The 26,832-nt window shown below is 34.6% G+C and overlaps 1 protein-coding gene across 1 annotated transcript in view; it reads left to right on the top strand.

The window, feature by feature from the left end:
• The window catches only part of TLL1 (tolloid like 1), a 172,485-nt gene that overhangs the window by 36,440 nt on the left and 109,213 nt on the right, over window positions 1–26,832 (top strand). The window contains exons 3-5 of the mRNA XM_047798099.1: window positions 21,736–21,846; window positions 24,594–24,674; window positions 26,206–26,358. Of these exons, the coding sequence (XP_047654055.1) occupies window positions 21,736–21,846; window positions 24,594–24,674; window positions 26,206–26,358 (345 nt within the window). The remainder of the gene's footprint in view (window positions 1–21,735; window positions 21,847–24,593; window positions 24,675–26,205; window positions 26,359–26,832) is intronic.

Genomic DNA, 26,832 nt, shown 5'->3' with positions numbered 1-26,832 from the left:
ATCACTGCAGGAAAAGGATTTAGAGATTATACTATTATCTTATGCCAAGGGCTATTTGTGTTCTACCTACAACCAATGATGACATTTTCATTGCAGCCCAAAATTCCTATTGCCAAGATCTCATTTTAGTGTCTGCCTGTGTATACCAATATTGACATTAAGTGCCACAGGTTGAGTTGCTTGTGAAGCAGACACAGTGATGGACATTAATATGTGGGGGTTTATCAGGGAGAATTCTTGGGAGCACCACTTGTGAAAGGAAAGTGAAGAAAGCAAGACTGGGCAAAAAAAGATGTTGGGCTATAATATAGTCTCAGGGAAGGTGCCTGGCAAATTTAGAGCCCTGCTGCTGGGATGGCCTATCAGAGATGTCTCAGGTTGCATTGAGGTGGGCAGCTACAGCCATATGAACTCTCCTCTACCAGTCATTGGATGATGATTACCTACAGAAAGTGTTGTGGCTTTGGATGAGACAGGTCTTCAGCCAAGAGAAAGTATAGCTGAAGTCTTTCAGTCAACAACTTTTCTACCATCTGAGAATAAATTCTTCAAAAAAGAGGTAGGCTCTCAGCAGCCCATCAAAGCAACTTTTAAAAACCACATCATTTTTCACAATAGCCAAGATATGGAAGCAACATAAGTGTCCATTGGCAGATGAATTTATAGGAAAATGTACACACACACACACACACACACAATGGAATACTACTCAGCCATTAAAAAAATTCTGTCATTTGCAACAAGATGGTTGGACCTTGAGCGTATCATGCTTTGTGAAATAAGTCAGACAGAGAAAGACAAATACATATTTTCACTTATATGTGGAATCCAGGAAACAAAATGGGAGTTCCTGTTGTGGCATAGTGGAAATGAACCCAATTAGTATCCATGAGGATGTGGATTTGATCCTTGGCCTCACGCAGTGGGTCAAGGATCTGGTGTTGCTGTGAGCTGTGGTGTAGGTTGCAGATACAACTTGGATCCCTCATTGCTATGACTGTGGCATAGGCCAGTAGCTATAGCTTAGATTCGACCCCTGGCCTGGGAACTTCCATATGCTTCAGGTGTGGCCCTAAAAAAAGAAACAAAATGAACACATACCAAAATAGAAGCAGACTCACAGATACAGAGAACAAACTGAAAGGAGAGGGGTGGGGAAAGGGACAACTAGATGGAGGGGATTAGGAGACACAAATTACCAGTTACAAAATAAATAAGTTATTGGTATGTAATGTACAGCACAGGAAATATAGCTAATATTTTTATAGCTTTGTATACCAAATTATTATGTTGTGCATCTGAAACTAATATAATACTATAAGTCAACTATACTTCAATAAATTAAAAAAAAAGACTCTAGTAGTGGTACTCCTCTCCCACTTCTCTCCCTATTTGTAGGAGCAGTGGAGGCAGGAAACATCTAGGCTACTATATAGAAAAATATATGCCATTAAATATAATGCCATGCCAGACACAGGTGCAGCTCATTGCTATAAACTATTTAAGGGATAATCAATTCTTATACAAGTTGACTAACTAGAAAAGAAATTCCATCTCATTTTATGAGGCTACTACAACTTTGATTCTAAAGTCAGACAGCTGAAAAAAGAGAAAAATATTATGAGCCAGTCTCTTTTAAAAATCAAATTGCTAAAATTCAAAATAGGAGTGTAAGAGTCTACTTTGATTTGCAAAAGTACCTGCCAAAATCCTTTGGCTAAACACATAGTCAGCAGAAAAATATTAGAAGGCCTCTCTTTATTTTTTATTTATTTATTTGTCTTTTTGCCTTTTTGAGAGTCACTCACACAGCATATGGAGGTTCCCAGGCTAGGGGTCCAATCAGCGCTGTAGCCAACGGCCTACGCCAGAGCCACAGCAACATGGGATCCGAGCCACATCTGTGACCTACACCACAGCTCATGGCAATGCTGGATCCTTAACCCACTGAGAGAGGCCAGGGATTGAACCTGCAGCCTCATTGTTCCTAGTCAGATTGGTTAACCACTGAGCCATGACGGGAACTCCATAGAAGGCCTCTCTTTAAAAAGTTGTAAGACAAGTATTTCTGCTATCAGGTTTTTTTTTCAAGGCTAAGGTTTTAGGAATTGTGTACAACAAAATAGTAAGTTAACATGCACATACTGGAAATGCAAAAGATGAACATAACTTATTACTTTTGAATGATAGAGAATTCTCTTCAAAGGTAATGCAAGAGATCTACTGGAGCCAGGAGAAATGTTCAATATATCTGTATAAATGCAAGATAAACTATAAATTTTTTTTCTTGCCTACAAGATATACCTAGAAAATATAATTTTAAAATGTAATTTATATTTATTATAGTGACAAAATCTAAATGTTTACTGAGAAGTAAATTCAACCAAATCTAGAGAATAGATTTTAAAAGTCCGTACCAAAACAAAAAATGTGTAACTATGTGAGGTGTTTGGTATGTTCACTAATCTCATTGGAATCATTTTGCAGTATATACATTTATAAAATCACCATGTTTGTACAACCTTAAATTTACAATTTTACATGTCAAAATGTAACAGTTATCTCAATAAAGCTATACATCAGGTAGGCTCTTTTAAACATTCAAAGGTAATTTTTTCCTCTTTTAGTTTTTATGGACACACCTGTGGCCAGGGATTGAATTAGAGCTGCAGCTATAGGCCTATGCCACAGCCACAGCAATGCTGGGTCCAAGCTGCATCCATGACCTATGCTGCACTTAACCCACTGAGTGAGGCCAGGGATTGAACTGCATCTTCATAGATACTATTTGGGTTCATAACCTACTGAGACACAATGGGAACTCCAACACAAACTTAAATTGATTTATCTTCTAACTTTCTATTTTACCATTCAGAAAATTACAGTAGCCTTGGGTACTTGACAGCCAATTTCAATTATTGCAAGGAATATAAAAATAGAGTTCACTGCCAGAATTACTCACATCACCCTAGTAACTGCTCACAGGGTATCTGGTTTTACTAGCTTTTGTACCTTTAGGGATAATAAAACATTGATCCTGATGACTGTCCATCATTACAACTGATTGGATGCTTGAATTACTTTTTCCTCTGAGACCATGGCTATAACAATGATTAATTTGTTACTTTACAAAAGACCACAAATGAAATGAGAAAAAATGGATTTTAAGTGTTTTTTTTTTTTTAATTTCTTTATATATATATATTTTTCTACTGTACAGCATGGTGGCCCAGTTAACATACATGTATACATTCTTTTTTCTCACTTTACATGTTCCATCATAATTGACTAGACAGAGCTCCCAGTGCTCTGTCTCATTGGAGGGTCTCATAGCAGGATCTCATTGCTAATCTCTCCCAAAGGCAACATTCTGCATCTATTTACCCCAAGCTCCCAGTCCCTCCATTCCCTCCCCTTCCCCTTCAGCAACCACAAGTCTATTCTCCAAGTCTATGATTTTCTTTTCTGTGGAAAGGTTCATTTGTGCCATATTTTAGATTCCAGATATAAGTGATATCATATGGTATTTGTCTTTCTCTTTCTAAATTACTTCACTCAGGATGAGAGTCTCTAGCTCCATCCATGTTGCTGCAAATGGCATTATGTCGTTCTTTTTTATGCCTGAGTAGTATTCTGTGGTGTATATATACCACATCTTCCTAATCCATTCATCTATTGATGGACATTTGGGTTGTTTCCAGCTCTTGGCTATTGTGAATAGAGCTGCAATGAACATGCAGGTGCATGCGTCTTTTTCAAGGAAAGTTTTGTCTGGATATATGCCCAAGAGTGGGATTGCTGGGTCATATGGTAGTTCTATATGTAGTTTTCTAAGATACCTCCATACTGTTCTCCATAGTGGTTTTACCAGCTTCCATTCCCACCAACAGTGCAGGAGGGTTCCCTTTTCTCCACACTCCCTCCAGTATTTGTTATTTGTGGACTTATTAATGATGGCCATTCTGACTGGTGTGAGGTGGTACCTCATTGTAGTTTTGATTTGCATTTCTCTAATAATCAGTGATGTTGAGCATTGTTTAAGCATTAGTTTTTAAATGTATCCTTCTTGGGGGGACGTCTTTATTTATGAACTTTTCTTTTCTTTTCTACCATTTTATCTAGTTTTTATTTGAGGTCCCTGACAATTTCATAAATTCCAAGTATCATAGGAAAAATAAACAAATAAAAAAATAGCTTTTCTGAAATGTGCAAATAAATGTTTAATCTTCAGTTCTTCACAATAGATATAAACAAGACTGTCCTGCTTCCCTTATTGGTAAGACCAAACATTCATGTAAATATTCAGATGCAATATATTACATATATATACTACATATGCAAATTTTATTTTTATAATACCTACATTTGACAGGCTACACAGACAATATACTTAATGATGCTTTTTTTTTTAAATAATGCAGTTATGTCACAGTTGTATTTACAATTTTATTAACTCTTTTAACTTTCTGTCAAACTTGTTATCACTACCAGTTCTTGTTTGTTTCTAAATACTATCATAAAAGTGACATTGTCATCTGGCAGATTGCTACTCAAAACATTTGTGTAGAACATATCTTGCCCTATCACAGAATTCACCATCTACTATATCAACTACATGATGAACTTGTGTTAATGTCTTTCTTGATAAATTTATTCCACCATATTACAATTATAGATACAGCTTCAATATGTTTTTTGCGTGAATACCAAATAGCTGAATGTTAAAAGTAATATTTAGGAAAGCCAACTAATACCATCATAGAATGAACTTATGGGACTTGAAAGAGAATATGATTTTTTCCAAAAGATCTTAATTTCACTAATAAAAGTGTTAAAAATCAATCCTAATAGTTTAAAATTTTAGTTGGGAAAAACAATTTCTCCACTCACTTCCAAAGGTGATCAGTGGGTGTCAAATGTTTACCATTGTAGGCTATTGTTGATGGTAACATCACTAAGTTTCAGAGATTTCCATCATCTGGGTAAAGATTAATCAGATCCTTCAATTCCTGTTATTTTACCTAGTCCACTCTTCAAATTTGAGATGTTTGTGCTGCTCGAAGAAAATTCTCCATATTTTCAGAAGACTTTAAAATGTCTTCACATATTATTTTATCAAGAATATTTAAAATTATTTTACCCCTACCTCCCTGAGATAAAATTTCCCTTGATCTTGCATTTAGAAATATAGTAGTAGGAGTTCCCATCGTGGCTCAGTGGTTAACAAATCTGACTAGGAACCATGAGGTTGCGGGTTCGATCCCTGGCCTTGCTCAGTGGGTTAAGGATCTGGCGTTGCTGTGAGTTGTGCGTTGCCATGAGCTGTGGTGTAGGTCACAGACATGGCCTGGGTCCCGGGTTGCTGTGGCTTGTGGTGTAGGCTGGCGGCTACAGCTCCGATTACACCCCTAGCTTGGGAACCTCCACATGCCATGTGTGGCCCTAGAAAAGACAAAAAAAGAAAAAAAAGAAAAAAAAAGAAATATAGTAGTAAAGAATTATTTACTCTAATTATTTCAATATAGCAAATCTCCATATTTCCACTAGCTTAACATCAGATGCACACTAATTTCAGCATGTTCAATTTTGGAAGACTACTTCTACCAGGCACAATGTAAGAAATACTTCTGTTCTGAAGTCACACCCATTTGACTGTTTCTTTACCAGATTCTAATAAACTATGTTCTCTACAAGCAAGCTATCTTGAAAGTTGGCGTTTTTATTGGCAGAGTGAAGTGTTAAATCTTTCTTAAATTCAATCTTAAAAAATATAACAGTTTTATCCCATCTTGTTTGAACATCTGATATCTGACAAAGTAATTCCATAACCTCTTTTACGTCAAATAGATATTTTTAAGTGATAATATTAGCTCACTAGTTTTCTGCCCAAGGATAGTCATTCTATTTTCTGTATTACAGTTATATTTCTAACATGTAACTGAAGGATGTGAAAAAATTCCACCATCTTATTTACATATCACTCCTAGATTTCACCACATTTGTTTCACTGTCAGTCACAATTATATGACATTTACTTTACTGATTTTGCATTCCATAAATAGTTCATCAATCACATCTCCTCAGTTGCTAGCTATATAAGACCTAGAAATTTCCCAACAAGTAAAGCAGAAGAATAATTAAATTATTTATTAGCTCATCACAGTAAAACTTAAAAATTTGTTTAAATATGTGATTATAAAAATAAGAAAAATACTGATTCATAGTATTGCTAATGTTTTGTTCATATGCACAACATAATATAAATTAAGAATTACTATTTCAGCAACATGTCATATATAGAATTTTGTCACTTACAGCTTGTTGATTAAACTAAAATCTCTTTGGTAATTTTTTTTTGTCTTTTTGCCATTTCTTGGGCAGTTCCCACAGCATATGGAGGTTCCCAGGCTAGGGGTCAAATCGGAGCCATAGCCATCGGCCTTTGCCAGAGCCACAGCAATGTGGGATCCGAGCCGCATCTGCAACCTACACCAGAGCAATGCTGGATCCTTAACTCACTGAGCAAGGCCAGGGGTCGAACCCACAATCTCATGGTTCCTAGTCGGATTCGTTAACCACTGAGCCACGTCAGGAACTCCAAAATCTCTTCGGTAATTATCCACAGCAAATGCTTAACATTCTTTTGCAATCATTTCAAGAAGATTTTGCTCAAAAATTGTTTCTCTGTATGCTTAAAACCATCATAAAAACTATTCCTAAGTCATTTGTGAAAACTTTGTTTTGAAGTTTGATAAATGAAAACAAAATTCAGTTTTTACTACGGACATTGTTTTCTTTTTCTTTTTTTAATTTATTTATTTTTTCATTTTTTTATTACTCAAATGAATTTACTACATCTGTAGTTGTATAATGATCATAACAATCTGATTTCACAGGATTTCCATTCCAAAGCCCAAGCACATCCCCCCACCCCCCAAACTGTCTCCTCCAGAGACCATAAGTTTTTCAATGTCTGTGAGTCAGCATCTGTTCTGCAAAGAAGTTCAGGCTGTCCTTTTTTCAGATTCCACATGTCAGTGAAAGCATTTGATGTTGGTGTCTCATTGTATGGTTGACTTCACTTAGCATGATAATTTCTAGGTCCATCCATGTTGCAAAAAATGCTGGTATTTCATTTTTTTAATGGTTGAGTAATATTCCATTGTGTATACGTACCACATCTTCTGGATCCACTCCTCTGTTGATGGACATTTAGGTTGTTTCCATGTCTTGGCTGTTGTAAATAGTACTGCAATGAACATTGGAGTACATGTGTCTTTGCGAGTCGTGGTTTTCTCTGGATATATGCCCAGGAGTGGGATTGCTGGATCAAATGGTAGTTCTACCGAACCACAATGGGAACTCCCTGCTTTGTATTTCTATGGTATATCTTCTCAGTTTTCATTTCTGATCATGCATTTGGCCCTCTCTTTTTCTTGTTAGTCCTGACTAAAATTTATCAATTTTGTTTATCTTGCAAAGAATTATCTCAGTTTCATTTATTTTTTTCTATATTTTTAACTTCTATTTCATTTATTTCTGCTCTGATATTTATAATTTCTTTCCTTCTACTAACTTTCGGGTTTTATTTGTTCATATTTTCTAGTGTTTTTAGATGTAAAGTTAGTTTATTTAAGATTTTTCATTTTTTTTCCCTGAGATAGGTTTGTATCACTCTAACATTTCTTTTATCATTATAAATTTCCCTGCCTGAATTTTCTGTGTCCAATATGTTTTGGGTCATTGTCTCTTCGTTTTCATTTTTTTCCAGGTATTTTTTATTTCTTCTTTGATTTTTTTTACTTATTGGGTGTTTTGTGTCATATTTTTTAGCCTCTACATGTTTGTACTACAAGGCTTTAGTCTTGTAATTGATTTCTAGTATCATACTGTAGTGGTCATAAAAGATACTTGATATAATTTCAGTTTTCTTGAGTTTACTGAGATTTGTTTTGTGGACTATTATGTGATCTACCCTGGAGAATGTTCTGTGTGCACCTGAAAAGAATGTGTGGTTTTGCTGCTTTTGGATGGATTATTCCCCCCCCCTTACACACACACACACACACACACACACACACACATACATATGGCTGTCAGGTCTATTGTGTCATTTAAGTCCAGGGTTTCCTTACTGAATTCTGTCTGAATTATTTGCCTGTTGATGTAAGTGGTATGTTAACGTTCTCTACAATTATTGTATTAGAGTCAATTTCTCCATTTGTATTTGTTCTGTATTTATGTCTTCCTATGTTGGGTACATACATATCTACAATTGTGATATATTCTTCTTGGATTGATCCCTTCATCATTATGTGATGTATTCTTTGTCTCTTGTTAAAGCCTTCATTTAAAATTCTATTTTCTCTGATGTAACTATTACTGCCCTAGATTTCTTTTCATCTCTATTTGCATGGAATATTTTTTTTCCATCCCCTCACTTTCAGTCTGTATGTGTCTTTAAATCTCAAGTGAGTCTCTTATAGACAGAATATGTATGGGTCTTGTTTTCATATCCATTCAGTCACTCTATATCTTTTTATTGTAACACTTATTTCATTACATGTAAAGTAATTATTAATAAGTATGTACTTATTCCCATTTAGTTCACTGTTTTGGGGTTATGTTGTAGTTCTTTTTTGTTCCTTCTTCTTTTCCTATCTCCCCTTGTAATTCGATGACCATATTTGCTGTTATGATAGTGCTACTTTCTTTGTGTGTGTGTTTTCTTTGTGTATATGTTTTTGTTTTATAGTTATTTATTTTATGTTGATGAAATAAAATATGAACATTATAAAAATGAAAAATCTCATTGGTTAAGACAAATACATAGCACATAGATCAAGCAGTTATAAAGCTAATAGGAAAGTTAAAAGACAAGAGTAATAAAATTATCTATATCCACAATAAATAGTTAAGGGATACACTTAAAGATGTAAAGTATGAATGTTAAAGAAATTACAATGTGGTGGTAGTAAAAGTGAACCTCTATTTATGACCCTTCTTTTCATTTTTTAGACATTTATTTGCTTTATAATACTACAATGACTGTACTCAAGTTAATTAATACATAGCTTTTTTTCCCCAGATGGATCGTTTTGCTTAATATGTTGTTATAACAATATTTATTTATAAATATATAGTTTTTTTTGCTTATTATACATATTCAGTAGTTTTTTAGCTTATAAATTATTCTCTTTTAAAAAAGAACTCATCAGCAATGCTACAGACAAATTTGAGAATTTAATAGCTGGTATTCCAATATATATCAATATAAGTTGCTGACAATTCATGGAGCTTTTACAATGTCCAAAATTATATTGACTATGGATATTTCACAGACTTTCAATTGTTTGTTTCAGTATAAATACATTTCTCTTAAGTTATTCTTGCAATTGTTGAAGGTCTCTGGGACTATGAAGAGAAGAAATATAAAGCAGTATGTAGAGTCAAGTTTTTAAGATGTCAGTGAGCTTTTGAATTTTTTAAAAGGTTATTTCACTGAGCACATGTTGACCTGAGGGCTATGCAGTGGCATTATTAAGCAAAGGGGAAAGGCTAGAGGAACTTTGACTTGTGCCCTAGAGGAAATCTTTTACAAAGATGAATAGCAAGGAAGGTTAGAATGCAGCATTTACTTCTTAACCTATAATAGTAAACTCAATAAAAACAGAAAAAAGTAAGAAAAAGAATCTTCTTTTTGTTTGAAGAGTTGAGCAGCCATTGGGTAAAACATAGCTAGACTATAGAAAATAGCATATTTTCATGAATGGTCTTACTTCCAGGAAGGCATCAACATTTAATCCAACAGCTAATGTAAATATTTAGAAAATAAACCAATTTAATTTAAAAATTTAAATTAATTTAAAAAGTATCAGGATGACTCCAAGACTGTCCACAAATGTAGACAATTATGTATAAGGGAAGAAAAAAATAGGTCTTATCTCTGTTGTTAAAAGATGCAGGACTCAGGGAATATAAATATTCAAATCTTGGTAGTATTGATTATATATTAATTAAGTTGTATAAGAATGGCAGTTTTTAGAAACTTATGAGCTACAATAATCTGTTTTCTTAAAACTTATGGCAGAAAATATCAGGCCATACACAAAATATGTTTCAATATTCATTGTTCAAAGTGCTCTTCTCTTGAGTTTACTCTTTTGAGTCATTGAGTTCAAAATGAGTGTTTGTGGTGTCGATATTTTAGAAATGTCCTGAGAAACTCTCTCCATGGACACTTTGGGTTAGAAATGCAGATTAACGTGTTTTATTTCTGGGTTCTCTGTTCTGTTCTATTAGTCTGCATGTCTGTTTTTGTACCAGTAGCACATTGTCTTGATTACTGTAACACACTACAAAGGTATTGACTGAGTCCAGGACAGTTAAGCATTCTGCGTGTTTTGTTTTGTTTTGTTTTGTTTTTCCCTCAGGATTGCTTTAGCAATTCTGGGTCTTTTATGATTCCTTATAAATTTTTGGATTTTTTTTTTTAGGTGAAAGATTTTAATGCACTATATTTACCTAGAAGTAGATATTCTCTATTTATTTATTTATTTATTTATTTATTTATTTATTTATTTATTTTTCAATTTGAATAGCTTATTTTCAAAACAGGGGGGGCAGATATGTGTATTCATTGTTTATTGGCCTCTTTTTAAAAATTATTTATTTATCTATTTAATTGTTATTTCCCAAATACAGTTTTTTTTTCTACTGCACAGCATGGTGACCCAGTTACACATATAAGTATACATTTTTTTTCTCACATTATCATGCTCTATCATAAGTGACTAGATATAGTTCCTAGGGCTACACAGAAGGATATCATTGCTAATCCATTCCAAAGGCAATAGTTTACATCTATTAACCCCAAGCTCTCAATCCACACCACTCCCTCCCCCTCCCCCTTGGCAACCACAAATCTATTCTCCAAGTCCATGGTTTTCTTTTCTGTGGAAAGTTTCATTTGTGCCATATATTAGATTTCAGCTATAAATGGTATCATATGGTATTTGTCTTTCTCTGACTTACTTCACTTAGTATGAGAGTCTCTAATTCCATCATTGTTGCTGCAAATGGCATTATTTTGTTCTAGTTCTGTGAAAAATGTCATGGGTAATTTGATAAGGATTATGTTAAATCTGCAGATTGCTTTGGGTAATACGACCACTTTAACAATATTAATTCCCCCAATCCAGGAGCATGGAATATCTTTCCATTTCTTTGAATCCTCTTTAATTTCCTTGATTAATGTTTTGTAGTTCTCAGCATATAAGCCTTTCACCTCATTGGTCATGTTTATTCCTAGGTATTTAAATTTTTTGCAGTAAGATTTTAAAAGTTATTGTATTTTTATATTCCTTTTCTAATATTTCATTTTTAGTATATAGAAATGCAACCAATTTCTGAATGTTAATCTTATATCCTGCTAATTTGCTGAATTCATTGATCAGTTCAAGTAGTTTTTTGTATGGAGTTCTTAGGGTTTTCTATACATAGCATCATGTTATCTGCATAGAGTGATAATTTTACCTCATCTCTTCCAATTTGTCTACCTTTTATTTCTTTGGTTTATCTTGTTGCTGTGGCTAGGACTTCCAATACTATGTTGAATGAAAGTGGTTAGAGTGGGGCATCCTTGTCTTGTTCTAGATTTTAATGGGATGGCTTTCAGCTTTTGTCTGTTGAGTATTTTAATGGCTGTGGCTTTGTCATAGATGGCTTTTATTATATTATGCTCCCACTGCAGCCACTTTGGTTAGAGTTTTTATCATGAATGGATGTTGGATTTGGTCGTGATTTTTCTGCATCTATTGAGATGATCATGTAGTCTTTGTCTTTTCTTTTGTTAATGTGGTGTATGATGGTGATTGATTTGGGTATGTTGAACCATCCTTGTGAACTTGGTAAGAATCTCACTTGGTCACGGGGTACGATCTTAATTAAACATTGGCTGGATTCAGTTGGCTAAAATTTTGTTGAGAATTTCTGCATCTATATTCATCAAAGATCTTAGCCTATAATTTTCTTTTTTGGTAGTGTCTTTGGTTTTGGTTTAGGATGATGGTGGCTTCATAGAATGTCTTTGGGAGTGTCACTTCTTTAATGCTTTGGAAATTTTTAGGAAGGATAGCTATAAGTTCTTTGTATTTGTGGTAGAATTTGCTTATGAAGCCATCTGGTTCTGAACTTTTTTTTATAAGGAGTGTTTTTATTACATATTCAGTTTCATTTCTAGTGATTGGTCTGTTCATTGATCTATTTCTTCTTTATTCTGTATGTCTCTAGAAAATTGTCCATTTCTTCTAGGTTGTCAAATTTGTTAGCATATAATTGTTCACTGTATTCTCTTATTTTTTTTATTTTATTTTTTTTATTCTGCAATATCCATTGAGATATCTCCTTTTACATTTGTTTGAGTTCTTTCTCTTCTCTTCTTGGTGATTCTGGCCAGAGATTTGTCAATTTTGTTTACCCTTTTACAGAACCAGCTTTTGGTTTTATTGATTTTTTTCTATTGTTTTTTTGAATCTCTATTTTATGATTTCCACTCTGATCTTTATGATTTTCTTCCTGGTGCTGATGTTAGGTTCTTGTTTTTCTAATTCTTTAGGAAGTAGGTTAACTTGTCGATTTGAGATTTTCCTTCTTTTTTGGGGGGAAGGCCTGTATTGTTATGAACTTCCCTCTAAGCACTGCTTTTGTGGCATCCCATAGATTTTTAATGGTTGTTTTTTCATTACCATTTGTCTCAAGGTATTTTTTAATTTCCCTTTTGGTTTCCTCATTGACCCACTGGTTTTTTAGTAGCATGTTGTTTAGTCTCCATGTAGTTAGTTTTTTCTCATTTCTTTTCCTGTGTTTGATCTCTAGTTTCATGCCATTGTGGACAGAGAAGATACTTGAAAATAATTTCTATACTCTTAAATTTGTTGAGGTTAATTTTGTGCCCCAGTATGTGGTCAATCCCTGAGAATATTCCATGTGCACTTGAATGAATATTATGGGTTTTTTTGGTTTGTTTTTGGATGTAATGTCCTGAAATTGTCAATTAGGTCTAAGTCTTCTATTGTGTCATTTAGGACTGCTCTTAACCTATTCATTTTCAGTTTACAGTATCTGTCCATTGATGTGAGTGTGGTGGTAAAATCTCTTACTATTATTGTATTCCCATTTATTTATCCTTTTATGTCTCTTAGTATTTGTTGTATGTATTTCAGTGCTCCTATATTAGAGCTTTATATAAATAAAGTGTTATAGTCTCTTTTTGAATGGATCCTTTTTTATTAAATAATGTCCTTCTTTGTCTCTCTTTATGGTCTATTTTGTCTGATATGAGTATTACAATTCCTGCTCTCCTATCTTTTCCATTTGCATGAAATATTTTTTCCATCCTCTCACTTTCAATTTAGATGTGTCCTTTGCCCTAAGGTGAGTCTCTTATAGGCAGTATATTGTAGGCAGTATATTGTAGGCAGTATATTGTAGGCTTTTTTTTTTTTTGTCCTTTTTTTAGGGCCACACCTGCAGCATATGGAGGTTCCCATGCTAGGGGTCTAATCGGAGCTGTCGCTGCTGCCCTACTCCAGAGCCACAGTAATACCTGATCCAAGCTGCATCTGTGACCTGCACCACAGCTCATGACAATGCTGGATCCTTAACCCACTGAGCAAGGCCAGGGATCAAACCGACAGCCTCATGGTTCCTAGTCAGATTCATTTCTGCTGCACCATGATGGGTGGGAACTTGTGACTGCTCTTTTGATTGGAGCATTCAGTCCATTGACATTTAAGGCAATTATTGATAAACATGTATTTATTGCCATTTTAAACCATTTTCCATTTGATTCTATGTTTCTCCTTTGTTCCTTTCTTTGGTTGGATGATTTCTTTTTATTTTATGCTTGTGTACTTGTCTTTTTAGTTTTTGTGAATGTAATGTTTGTTTTGATTTATGGTTGACCTGTTATCAAGTATGTTAACCCTTCTTATATCTACTTGCTTTAGCCTGATAGTCATATAGGCTCAAATACATTCTTAAAAAAGAGTCTAGGTTTTCTCACTTTCCTTCCCCACATTTTATGATTTTGAAGTCCTTTTTTTAACATCTTCATGTTTGCCCTTTTGCTATTGCTTGTGTATATTGTCACTTTTGCAATAGGGTTTGTTTTGTTTTTACCTTTTATATCTGTATACTGGCTTCTTTAAGTGATCACTTTCCAATTGTGATTTCCTCCACCATACTTCTTATTTCTTTTTGAATATGAGGAGGCCTTTCAGTATTTCTTTTAGAATGGGTTTAGTATTGCTGTACTCTTTCAGTTTTTGTTTGTTGTAGAACATCTTTATTTGTCCTTCTACTTTAAATGATATTCTTGTTGGGTAGAGTACTCTAGACTGGCATTTTTTCCCTTTTAGAACTTTGTATGTATCTTGCAACTCTCTTTTGAGTGTGTTTCTGCAGAGAAATCAGTTGCTAGCATTATGAGGGTTCCCTTATAATTAATGCTTTGTTTTTCTCTTCCTGTCTTTATAATCCTCTCCTTATCTTTACTTTTGCCATGTTTTCAAAATGTATCATGGTGTGAGTTTGTTTGGGTTCAACTTGTTTTGGGTCCTCTGTGCTTCCTATATCTTGATAACTGTTTCCTTTAGAAGTGGAAAGTTTTCAGCCATAATTTCTTCAATTATATTCCCCCCCCCATTTTTCCCTACTATATCTACATTAGCCCACTTAATATTATCCCATATTAGCCCACTTAATATTAGCCCACTTAATATTATCCCATAGATCTTTTATATTGCTTTCATGTTTTTTCACTTGGTTTTCTGCCTGCTGTCCTAATTGGGTGATTTCCATTATTCTCTCTTCCAAGTCACTTATTCATTATTCTGTATTTTTTATTCTGCTCTTCAGTGCCTTAACTCAGCATGCATCTCTGCAAATGAATTTTCTAATTTTTCTTGTATCCTCCTTATATTTTCTAGTTCCTTTCTAAAGTAACCTGCATTGGTGTCATCCTCATTCTTAATTCCTTCATATTTGCTTTTAATTCCTACAGTATTATCACTATCTCCTTTTTTAATTTGGTGTCTATTAGACTGCAGAGTTCTGTTTCATTATTTGCTCCTCTAGGGGAATTCTCCTTATCTTTTAACTGGGAATTGTTCCTGAGCATCTCCTTTTTTCTTATATTTTTTCTTATTCTGTGAGTTTAGGGAAAACAACTACTGTAATCTTGGAGGGCTCTTCATAAGCAATAGTGTCCCTGGGAATTTTGTCCCTGTTATCCCCTTGATAGGGTGTTGTGCATGCTTACAGAGGAATAGAGGCAATAGGCAGGGCTAGTAGCCAGTACCTGATTGCTGTGCCCTTGACATGGCAAGGACGTGCAGAAAATGGTGCAGGCTACTCCTAGTTAGTGAACCACTGGGAAGTTGCAGTGACCCTTAGGCAGGTGTAGAGGTACTGCAGCATTTGGCAGTGGCAGCAGCTGGGTGTGTGCATTCCCAGGGGAGTGAGAGCAACAACGGGTGGCACTTGGTTACAGTGCCTTCTGCTGTGCCAACCTCTGAGGTGACCTGGGCCCCAGGTGATGCCTGTTCATAGAACCATAGTGGTGGGCCACACCCACCTCTGGAGTCTGAGGTGACTTCCCCCACCCAAGCATCTCAATTTATGGTGTCCAGGAGCAGTGGTACTGATGGTCAGTATGGCTGTCACTCTGCTTTGCCCTCCTCAGTCCAGTGGCTGCACTTTTCTCTGTGGCTTTGAGGTACCTCCACCTTGGCTCTTCTCCCCATTGGTTTGGGAGCCTCACAGGGTGTGAGTTCCTGTCCTCTTTCTCAGCTCCCTCTCAGGAGTGCTGGTCCATCCTGATTCCTTCTCTCTCTCTTTTTCCTTTTGTTCTCTCCAGTTAAGTGGATGGTTTCTTGCCCTTTTTGAGGTTTAAGGTCTTCTGCTAGCATTCAGTAGATGCTCTGTGCAAATCATTCCACGTGTAGATTTTTTTTAATGTGTTTGTGGGAGAAGGTGAGCACCGTGAGTTACTCCTCTGCCATCTTGATCCCTTTCCTCTCTTGCAGAAAATCTTTGTGACACTGTATGAAGCCAATATTTCTGGACAAAAGTGGTTGGGCCTGGAGCTGCTCCGGGGCATGCGAGTATCAGCACCACTGTGCTAACAGCATCACTCAGCCTCAGTAGTAGTAGGGGTGAAGAAGAGCATTTCTGAGAGTCTATATAAAAATAATCCTTTATTTGTTTTTATGTTATTTCAAGAACTTTTAAAACGTTAGATAATTTTTACCAAACTTGTAATTTAAGTTAACTTTCATGTTTGTTGTTTGGGGAAAAAAATGATTCAGTTCATGTGAAATGCCACCAGAAAATTATTTTCTCATTTAAGTAATATAACATTGTCTCCAAAATGTATGTATTGGAATTTTGTCAAGTCTTACTTTTCCTTGGACATTTGCTTAGTGGTTGTCAATTAATGTAAAAATAGTTGGCTTTTAAACTTTCACTGTTGCCCTTGTCTGAGGAAATTTTCACTAGGCCTTTATTGTGGTGTAGAGTAGCCAAAATAGCTTTGCCAGGCCCTCACACAGTATCATTCTTCTTCTCTAAATCCAATGTCAATAACAGCATAAAATTCAAACTGTATATGGAAAAAGTATAATAAGCAAGTCTTCTTGGCTATTGCTAAATCTTTAAGCTATCTCTGCAAACCCCGTAAATCTCAAAATAATTGATCTGTTACCTTAGTCATCTATTTCCTGAGTGTATCAGTGTGGTGTTTAGAAAAAAAGGGACACATTTCCCATAGCTATGCTTATCAATATATACTATTAGAATAAAAAAGAAAGGCAGTGCCTGTGTGTATGCATGTGTGTGTCTTTTAGGGCGGCACCTATGGCATTTAGAGGTTCCCAGGCTAGGGGTCGAATTGGAGCTGTAGCTGCTGGCCTGCACCACAGCCACAGCAACACTGGATCCAAGCCCCATCTGTGACCTACACCACAGCTCATGGCAATGCCTGATCCTTAACCCACTGAGCAATGCCAGGGATCAAACCTGCATCCTCAAGGATGCTTAGCAGAAAAGTTTCTTCTGAGCCATGACAGGAACTCCCAGCAGCTGCCTTTTAATTTTTTTTTAAAGTACATAGCAGTAATTCACTGTAAGACAGAAAGGATTTGAAATATTCTTTGGAATAGTTGAATAGCAGTATTGGGGGTCTTAAGGCAAATTCGTGAAGTATGATGCATACCTACCTCATTTTTGTTGTATCCAATACACAATCCACTTTCTCATTCACATTTTTTGTGTGTGCCCCAACACATAATACTGAGGCCCTATTTTATGTCAGCCACTCTTGCAGTGAGTGCTTAAAGATGAGCAACACATGCTTCCTGTGGCCGGTATTTTCAAAATTAGGCTGAGGAATAAGAAAATTAAGAACATGTTATGAAATCTTGTATGTTGGCAAGATGATAGGCATAGAAGCAGATGAGACACCTAATGGGGTCAGCTGGAGGGAGCTTCTAGGAGGACTGTCTGTAAGTATTGCCCAAGGAGATTCTATCACCTTGTCTATTACAGTGTGCTGCCAAGTAATCAGCTATCAAGAAAATATATTCATTTTTTGAGGGTATTCGGTTCAGAGTATTTTCTCCCTACTGCATTGAAAGGCTTTACTTTTGGCCAAAGTAGTGGTTCTTTACTTTTTGTGATCCATTTTAAAAATCTACTATGGACCTTTCCGTTGAAAAACATGTGGTGATTGTGTTTACAAACTCATACTTTTTTTTTGCATATAGCTTTTAGAAATCACAGACTTAAGGCCTCCTTAAAGCTGTTCCCTGGACCTTAGCTTCAGAACTGAAGTATTAAAGATCACTGGGGAATTGGGAGGTGCATGGAAGAGATTATTTAAAGTTAGAGTGTAGGGAATCACAATCTTGGATTTCTTATTCCCACTACACATTCTTTTATAAAATGTGTTTACTCTCTCTACTACCAAAAAAGCACACTTTTGGGGGGCTCTGATTAAAAAAAAAATTGTGTAATGCAATGAATGCAAATAGCCTTCATATGAGAAACAAAACCTGTGGTTTTCCATGTAGTTTCAAATTTGTTCTTTCTGACTTTTTATTTTGGCCTACTGGTTAGCTCTAACCCCATTTTTTGACCATAAGATTCTGAGCAGAATTCCAAACAGTTAGTAAATATTCTAATTGCATTGAGCATTTCCCCAGTATCATCATTGCCAATTAGTTTCCTATATTGCTTTCAGTTCTGATGTCACTAAATTCACTATATTAAATGGGGCTAGTGACTGATAATTCATATTTTTAAAACTGTCTTTAACTTTTGTTTTTCAATATAAAATAAATAGAAAATAAAAGAAAGAAAAACAAAAAGTTCTACAGTGGATGTGAGAATGCAAATTCTAAATTCATATTTATATAAATTGTCATGGTCCAGCTTGCCACGCCAATGCATAAGTAAATATTTTGACATGCAGAAATAAGACACTTAGGCAAGATGAATTAAGGAAACTTTCAAATGTGTGCAAAAGAAAAAAAGAAATTGTGCATTTTATACTCTGTAATAGGTTGAAAACTCTAAGATGTCTATTTTTTTGTTGTTGGTAATATGAAGATTTAAAGATGTGGAGTTCCTGTGGTGGCACAGCAGAAATGAATCCAACTAGGAACCATGAGGTTGCAGTTCAATTTCTGGCCTCGCTCAGTGGGTTAAGGATCCGGCATTGCTGTGAGCTGTGGTGTAGATTGCAGAGGTGGCTCAGATCTGGCATTGTTGTCACTCTGGCTTAGGCCAGCAGCTGTAGCTCCAATTAGACCTCTAGCCTGGGAACCTCCACATGCAGTGGGTGTGGACTTCAAAAGGCAAAAGACAAAAAAAAAATTTAAAGATGTATATGGCCTATAGTATATCAGGTCTGCAATAAATTAATTGGTTTAGTCACTCACTATTCTCAGATATTTATTTTCTTCTGAAGCAATTCACGCTGTATTCAAAACTGTAAAGCTACTGAAGCTATTGGTTCAGAAAAAAAATAACAATACATTTACAATGGCTTACAAGGAGTTCCTGTTGTGGCCCAGCGGAAACAAATCCAACTAGGAACATGAGGTTGCAGGTTTGATCCCTGCCCTCGCTCAGTGGGTTAAGCATCCTGCAGTGCCCATGAGCTGCGGTGTAGGTCCCAGACGCTGCTCAGATCTGGCATTGTTGTCGCTCTGGCATAGGCCGGCAGCTGTAGCTCTGATTCGACCCCTAGCCTGGGAACCTCCGTATGCAGCAGGTGTGGCCCTAAAAAGCAAAAAAATAAAGTAAATAAATAAATAAATAAAAATAAAATGGCTTAACATACTCCAGAGCAGTTTTGTCTCCTTTTGAGAACGATCTGGCTGTATGCCTCTGCTTCTCTCAGAAGTAGTTTTTTTCTTCTTCTTCTTCTTCTTGGATTGCTGTTCTTTGATATAATCCATCAAGAAATGAATCCTATTGCATGTGAAAAGTCACTACAATAAAGTGAAAAAATCTAAAACACATCTGAGCTTTATTTTACTACTACTTTTATTGTATATGTAGTCTTGACAAACTACATTTTATTCGGTTGAGTGCCTAAGCTTTCAAGTCAACCAGGTGATCCAAAGAGGAGTAAAATTTATTCTTGCAGGGAAAAATAATACCGATAAATACAATGACAATGATGATCATTTGTAGTAATGAGAGCTTGTTAAAAATGCAGATCTGAGGCCTCTCCTCTTACCTACTAAGTCAGAGCCTCCATTTTAACCAGATTCACTGTGATTCCTGAGCAAACAAAATTAGAGAAGCACTTTTTTAGTGTCTCTAGTTGTCCCCCACCACTACGAAAGGAAGAGGCAGACTGAGAATCACTGCCAGTCAGTGCCCACAACTATTTGCATAATAAATAACTAGCAAACTTGGACTTACTTTAGAACAGTGAAAAATCTTGGCAAAAAACACGGTGCAAAATTTGTTTTTATAAAACCTAACAAGGCTTTTCTATAATTGCAAACTATTTTGTTTAGGTAAGCCATCTATCTCCTAAGGTGTCTGGCTTTAGGGATGGTGGAGACTCAGTGGTGCCTGCTATGTGTGTGTGAAGCTGGTTAGAATCTAGATTTAATTTCAGGCATCAGGACCAACTTCTTAGCCAGCACTGTTAACTGTCCTACAGACTTCCCATTACTTTGTAAGTATCAATTTACATGTACAAACTGCCATTCCATGAACAGTAGGGCAGAAGAGAAGGGCTGATGAGAAAATTCTAATAATTTTTTTTTTCATATATTGAACTGATAACCCACCTTACACTAATTTTTATTTTTTTCCTTTCTATATTTACACATAAATAAACCCCTTCTTATTTCATGTCAGTTTTGTATAAGCAAACTACACGAACTCTACAATTTTATGATAAACTTTGATTAAAGCTTAAAGCATTGTATAGCTTTCAGGACTGAAGTTTAAATTTTATAAATTAATTTTACTAGTTAGTTTTTTATAGCTAAAATTCATGCAAAATAAGGTTTGAACCCAGTAAAATATAGTGATTTGAAAAGCATGGATTTTTGTTATTTTCTAATTTTTTAATGGTAAGTTCCTCCTCTCCATTTTGGTTTTGCAGAAGAAAAATCTGAAATAAAATTTTAACGTAATTTGTAAACATGCATCAAGAAACAAATATCCCAGAATTTCTAAGGCATTTGTCAATGTTTTATTATTTCATGATTATTTTATTCTCTCTCTCAAGTTAGCTATGTTTCCTAAAGTTATTTTTATATCTGGCAATACAAAGGAATTGATTAGTCTATATTTGAACAAATAAACAAGGAGGCCATTTAGTTATACAAATATATATTTCAGTTCTTAAGAGAATTCACATACTGGTTTTTAAGTAGATTAACAATGGTTTATAGAGGTTTGCTTTATTAAGTAGCATAAACTGCTAGTTATATAAGTTAGAGTGTTTCCAGGATCAGGACAATGATTTTGAAGCTCCAGAAAATATAGGCAATGTCTTATTTGTCATTAAAGATTAAAGGCCAGCACCTAGTCACTGCCTAAATAAGTGTTGACAAATATTAATTTTGGTAGTTATTTATCCATTACATAGAGACTCAGAGGCAATGCTATCTTTAGAGAAAGTACATTACAACTGTATAAAATGTGATGAATGCATTGTTTCAACAGCACAATCTTCTTTTGTCTTAATTGCACCTCACTTTATAAAGTTATCCCAGCATATGGTTTAATTGCTACTATTTCTCCTTCTATTGGTGAAGACCTGCTACTATCTCTCCTTCTATTAGTGAAGACCTACTTCTGACCTCGAGTCCACTATAAATGAAAGCATTCTTATTAGATTTTCGCTTTTTTTTACAAATTGACCATGATTGCTGAATTCTCTTTCCTTAGAACTCCCCCATAAATCAGAGACCATTTCACTCAAAGAAGTGACTTTCTCCCTCTCCCGCCAAACCTCAAAGCAAAAAAAGAGTTGCATCCTTTCACAGGTGGCTCAGTATGTTCAGTTACACTGTTTCCAAAATATATCTATATCTATAATGACCACATTTCCATATTTTTAGCAATATTTTTAGTTAGATTTGTTTGCATTGATTTTTGCTCTTAAATAATTTACATTTTAATTGAACTTTTCTTTTTTAGCTGTGTTTTGGGGTGACATTGCCTTAGATGATGAAGATTTAAATATCTTTCAAATTGATAGGACAATTGACCTTACACAGAACCCCTTTGGAAAATTTGGACATTCCACAGGTATGGTTGATTATTTGATTCAGTTTGCATTAGTTTAGAAGAAAACACACTCTTGAAATGCTAAAATGCTCTTTGAATCATTTTTAATGTTCCACTAATTAACTCTGATTTCCTTGATACAAATGAGTCTATTTAGAATAAAGGTTTTATTCATAGTTTTAATTTTATTAATCAATGCATTTAATAAAAATGTTGTAGTGTTTACCATGTACCAGGCCTGGTTTAAGCACTTTGCAGGTGTTAATTCTTTGAATCTTCATAACAACCCCATGAGGGTAGGTGCTAATAATAATACCATGACTTACAAGTGAGGAGATAGAGATTTACAAACAGCTGAGTCAGGACCAAAATTCAGTTCTGAGGAAGGCCACATTTCATACTCTTGAGCATTATATTCAGTGGTCTCCCATTTGGATACTGAGTTACAAAATGTAAATTGTTCTTGCAGTAATTATACACACACTTACTTAAAAAATATAGATATCTAATCTATCCTTATAATTTTTATGAAACCCAGAAGACAGTTTCAATATTTTATTAGAGTTAAATTATTTATATTATCTTGTATATTTTAATTTCAGAACTTTTAGACTATGTGAGAAATAACCACTTGTATAATGAATTTTCTTTTTTTTTCAGTGAAATACCTACACAAGATTTTATTTCAATTGTTATAAAATTATTCAAAATTACTAAAATATTAAAAACATTAGTGACTTTGATAGTCTTGAAATGTTTTTCCTAGTCTGATTACTCTTATCCTTATAATCACTTTAATGTTAAGACATTTTTCCTCATAATTAACTTCCTTCTATATCTATTTACATATATTTCAGGCCTAGGTAATATCCAATACAGCTGTTATGCAATGGTCATCTCAAATACGTTTTCACCATCCTTTAAAAATGTTTCTTGTAACTGATTAGAAATGGATACATTTATCTATTACCTCATTTTTCTACCACTGTTCACTGAGAAAAAATTCAAAAATGTTTCTCAAGGGCCCAGCAAAAATGTGACCATGTCATACAAGTAATTAAGCAGATTATTAGTCAGTGAACAAGCTTCCAACTTATTTGCCTTATTTGACTTAACTGATTTTTTTTATATAAGAGGATTATATGGTAATAATTTTTACCACTGTTTTTGTTTTTTTATTAGCTTCAATCTAGGTAATTTTCAGTATCAATTTCAAAGGGGGAAGAGATAATAGAAGGAAATATTTCAAAGTGCAAGGACAGTTTGTTTTTTTCATGAATTTCTGGTCATTGCACACAGGTTCATGAACTACTTGTTCTGATATCATTAGTGATCATATTAGTGTTTTGCTCAGTGATACCTCTTTGTCATTTGTCTATCAAAAATTCAAGGAGAGGAGTTCCCGCTGTGGTGCAACAGGTTAAGGAGCCAGCAATTCCTCAGCTGTAGTATAGGTCACAGCTGTGGCTCAGATTTGATCCCTGGCTCAGGAACTTCCATATACTGTGGGTACTGCTTAAAAAAAAAAAAAAAATTTCAAGGAGTAGGCAAAATAGGAGATAAAATTGAGGGAGCATTTTAACAAAACATTTAATAAAGAATATTTATTAAAGAATGAGAATAAGAAGACTTGGATTTTCATCAAAGATCTGCTTTCTGTCATGACTTTGTTCTTAAAATTGTAAGAAGACATATTACCTTATCCCCCTCATCTTTACCTTTTGAACTGTAAAGTTCTTTATGTCTTTTAAAGTAAAATTTGCAAATTACATAACAGAATGTATTTTGCAGCTGGACATCCTTTTGGGTTCTCATCTTGTGACTTTTTTCTAAGTATATGTTATTGGTTTTTATAAATTGTAGAATCTAATTTTGAAAATTTATCTGAATATATTAAAATATCATGCTTTTATAAATATCTCAAAATCAATGCAAGCTTTGGAGCAAAGCTTGGTTTTTTTCTAGTTTCACTGAGAAATAGTTGACATATATCATGCTCTTCTCATGTTTTTATTTCCATTTGCTGATTTGGCATCTAAAAATATATTTTGGAAGGACTGAAAATATTTCAAACTATTTTTAATCTAATAGTTTGTCAATTTGCTTTAAGTGGGGAAATAGCTGGAACGTACTGAACAGGGCAGAACAACTTGCTGTCATCCTATATAACACTATGTAAAGTCAAAGTCACAGTGGAGAAAAATGCTTCACATTATCAATAGATGACTTAGTTGCCATGATGTTCAAATAAAGTCTTTTATGGTCTTTTACTTATTTATTTATTTTTGTCTTTTCAGGGCCATAACCACAGCATATGGAGGTTCCCAGGCTAGGAGTCTAATCGGAGCTACAGCTCCCGGCCTTTGCCACAGCCACAGCAACACAGGATCCAAGCCGCATCTGTGACCTACACCACAGCTCATGGCAATGCCAGATCCTTAATTCACTGAGCAAGGCAAGGGATCGAACCTGCAACCTCATGGTTCCTAGTCAGATGCGTTTCTGCTGCACCATGATAGGAACTCCCAAATACAGTCGTTTAGATTGCTCTCTAGACCTCTCCTTTCCCCTTAGTCTTAGTTACTAAAATTTGATGTTGTAGAATTTTTACCCTCTTGCAAGATTTATGGCTATTCATGACTCTAACACTCTAAGACCACATAAAAAGAGATTCAAAGATAAATCAATATAGCCTAATACTATTGCTGATTTAAAAGAATCTTAATTTACAATGAGTTTAACTTAACTATTTTCTTTTATTCTTTAAGGTGGATTTGGAGACCATGGTATATCAAAGAAAAGAGGGGCCCTCTACCAACTTATAGACAGAATAAGAAGAATTGGCTCTGGTATATAAATGTTTAAAGTTGCAGACACCTGATGATACACAATGAATATTATACTCATAGTAGTTCAGTTTGCCATTAAGATGCAAAGTATGAAAAGGGTATATACTGAGAAAGGGTCCTATTAATTTTTATTTTGTTATTGATAATCAATATAAATTGTTTAGAACTTAATTTGGGACCCTTGAACTATTTATTTTCATCTTCTCCTTATTTGAAAAATGTATTAGGTATTTACTTTATTGTTGATATTTATTTACAAGTTGGTATCATACTAAGGTGTTTTTATCAAGCATGGAGCAACATGAAATTTAATCAAATGAAAAAACATTTGTTTTGAAATAAAATTCACTTAAAGCAAATTGACAAACTATTTGATTAAAAATAGTTTGAAATATTTTCATTCCTTCCAAAATATATTTATTATATTATATTTATGTGTGTGTATATATATATATATATATATATATATATATATATATATATGAGAAAACTGACTTCTGGCTTCATGATTAGTTAATATTTAAAGTACTGTATTTATTAATCCCTATTTGTAGATTTTAGAGCTTCTTTTTAAAATTTTCTGTTCAAAGTTCATATCGTAACATACCTTACATTGATTCATATTAATTAAATATTTAAAAGTACTTACATTCAAGGATTAAATTTTCCAAAGCAAAGATACTTTGCTCTAGGATATTAAAAAGATACATATTAGGGACATGCGTAGGACTTTCAGTATTTGTTGTGTCTGAAATGTATGAAAGGTGGAAGATACTTATATCAACAGCGATATATATAAATAAGAAAAAATAATCATGAAAATTTAGGAAAAATAAAACAGTAACAAAAAATTATGAAAGGACAAGAAAAGTTAGTGAGTAGACCTTTTGAAAACTGCTCCAGAACAGACCACACTTAGGTTGACCTGTTCACCTTGTGTGCTGATATCTAAATCATACTATTGCCTGGATGTGAGTCACAGGAAATTGGAGTGGAGAGAGCCCGTTGTCCCAGAATCTGAGATTATATCTGTCTTATCCTTATTTCATTTACTATCCCTGCAGTGTAATCTTCACAATTGTTAAGCTGTACTATAGAATATTAATTCTGACTTAAAGGATTAGGGATTTAGTAGGAATAAGAGGAGATCTGAACATCACAGGGCTTTTTAAAAAATGTTTATTGTATTCTGGTGGTGAAGTTCTTTCATCTAGTAAAGTTGAATATATAAAGTAACTTGTCTGTTGGCTAACAAAGTTTGTCTGACTTCTGTCCACTGGAGCCCGTTATATGGAAATTCATCAGTATTTGCTCATAGAGGATTATGAAATAGTATTTTGACATAAACTGCTTAAATATTTTAAGGATTTTTTCAAGATCGTAATATAACTGACATTTTCTTTAATGCACTTTGACTTCAGGCATATTTATATAAATATGTAAATAAGACATTTTAAGTTGTCCTTTAAGAGGTAAATGATTCCCTGACCAAGGACTTCTGTTTCACAGAATGTTTTAAATGTCACTGCAGGCTTGGAGCAAAACAACACAGTTAAAGAAAAAGTACCTCTAAAATTCTCAGGGCAAAATGAGAAAAATCGAGTTCCCAGAGCTGCTACATCAAGAACTGAAAGAGTATGGCCTGGAGGTGTCATTCCTTATGTTATAGGAGGCAACTTTACTGGTAAGATAGTCCCAGAGGGTATACACTGATAAAGAAATAATCATCTTCATATAGATTAAGTATATAGTTATATAGAATGTTAACATAAAATACAGTATTAGGAGTTTCTGTTGCAGCACAGTGGAAATGAATCCAGCTAGGAACCATGAGGTTGCAGGTTTGATCCCTGGCGCTCAGTGGATTAAGGATCTGGCATTGCTGTGAGCTGTGGTGTAGGTCACAGATGTGATTCGGATCTGGCATTGTGGTGGCTGTGGCGTAGATTGCCAGCTGTAGCTCCGACTGGACCCCTAGCCTGGGAACCTCCATATGCCGTGGGTGTGGCCCTAAAAAGCAAACAAAACAAAACAAAAACAAAAACAAAAACCCCGTAGTATTAAATCAAACTTGAGAAATACTCCAAATACTTCCTCAGTCATCAGGAAATCTTAAAATTTAAAAGTATAGTTAGTCTTGAGTTCTAAGAATCTAAAG

This window comes from Phacochoerus africanus, chromosome 10, assembly GCF_016906955.1.
Source record: "Phacochoerus africanus isolate WHEZ1 chromosome 10, ROS_Pafr_v1, whole genome shotgun sequence".
Classification (NCBI taxonomy): Eukaryota; Metazoa; Chordata; class Mammalia; order Artiodactyla; family Suidae; genus Phacochoerus; species Phacochoerus africanus.
The sequence above is the reverse complement of the archived record's forward strand: the minus strand, read 5'-3'. Positions and strand labels throughout refer to the sequence as shown.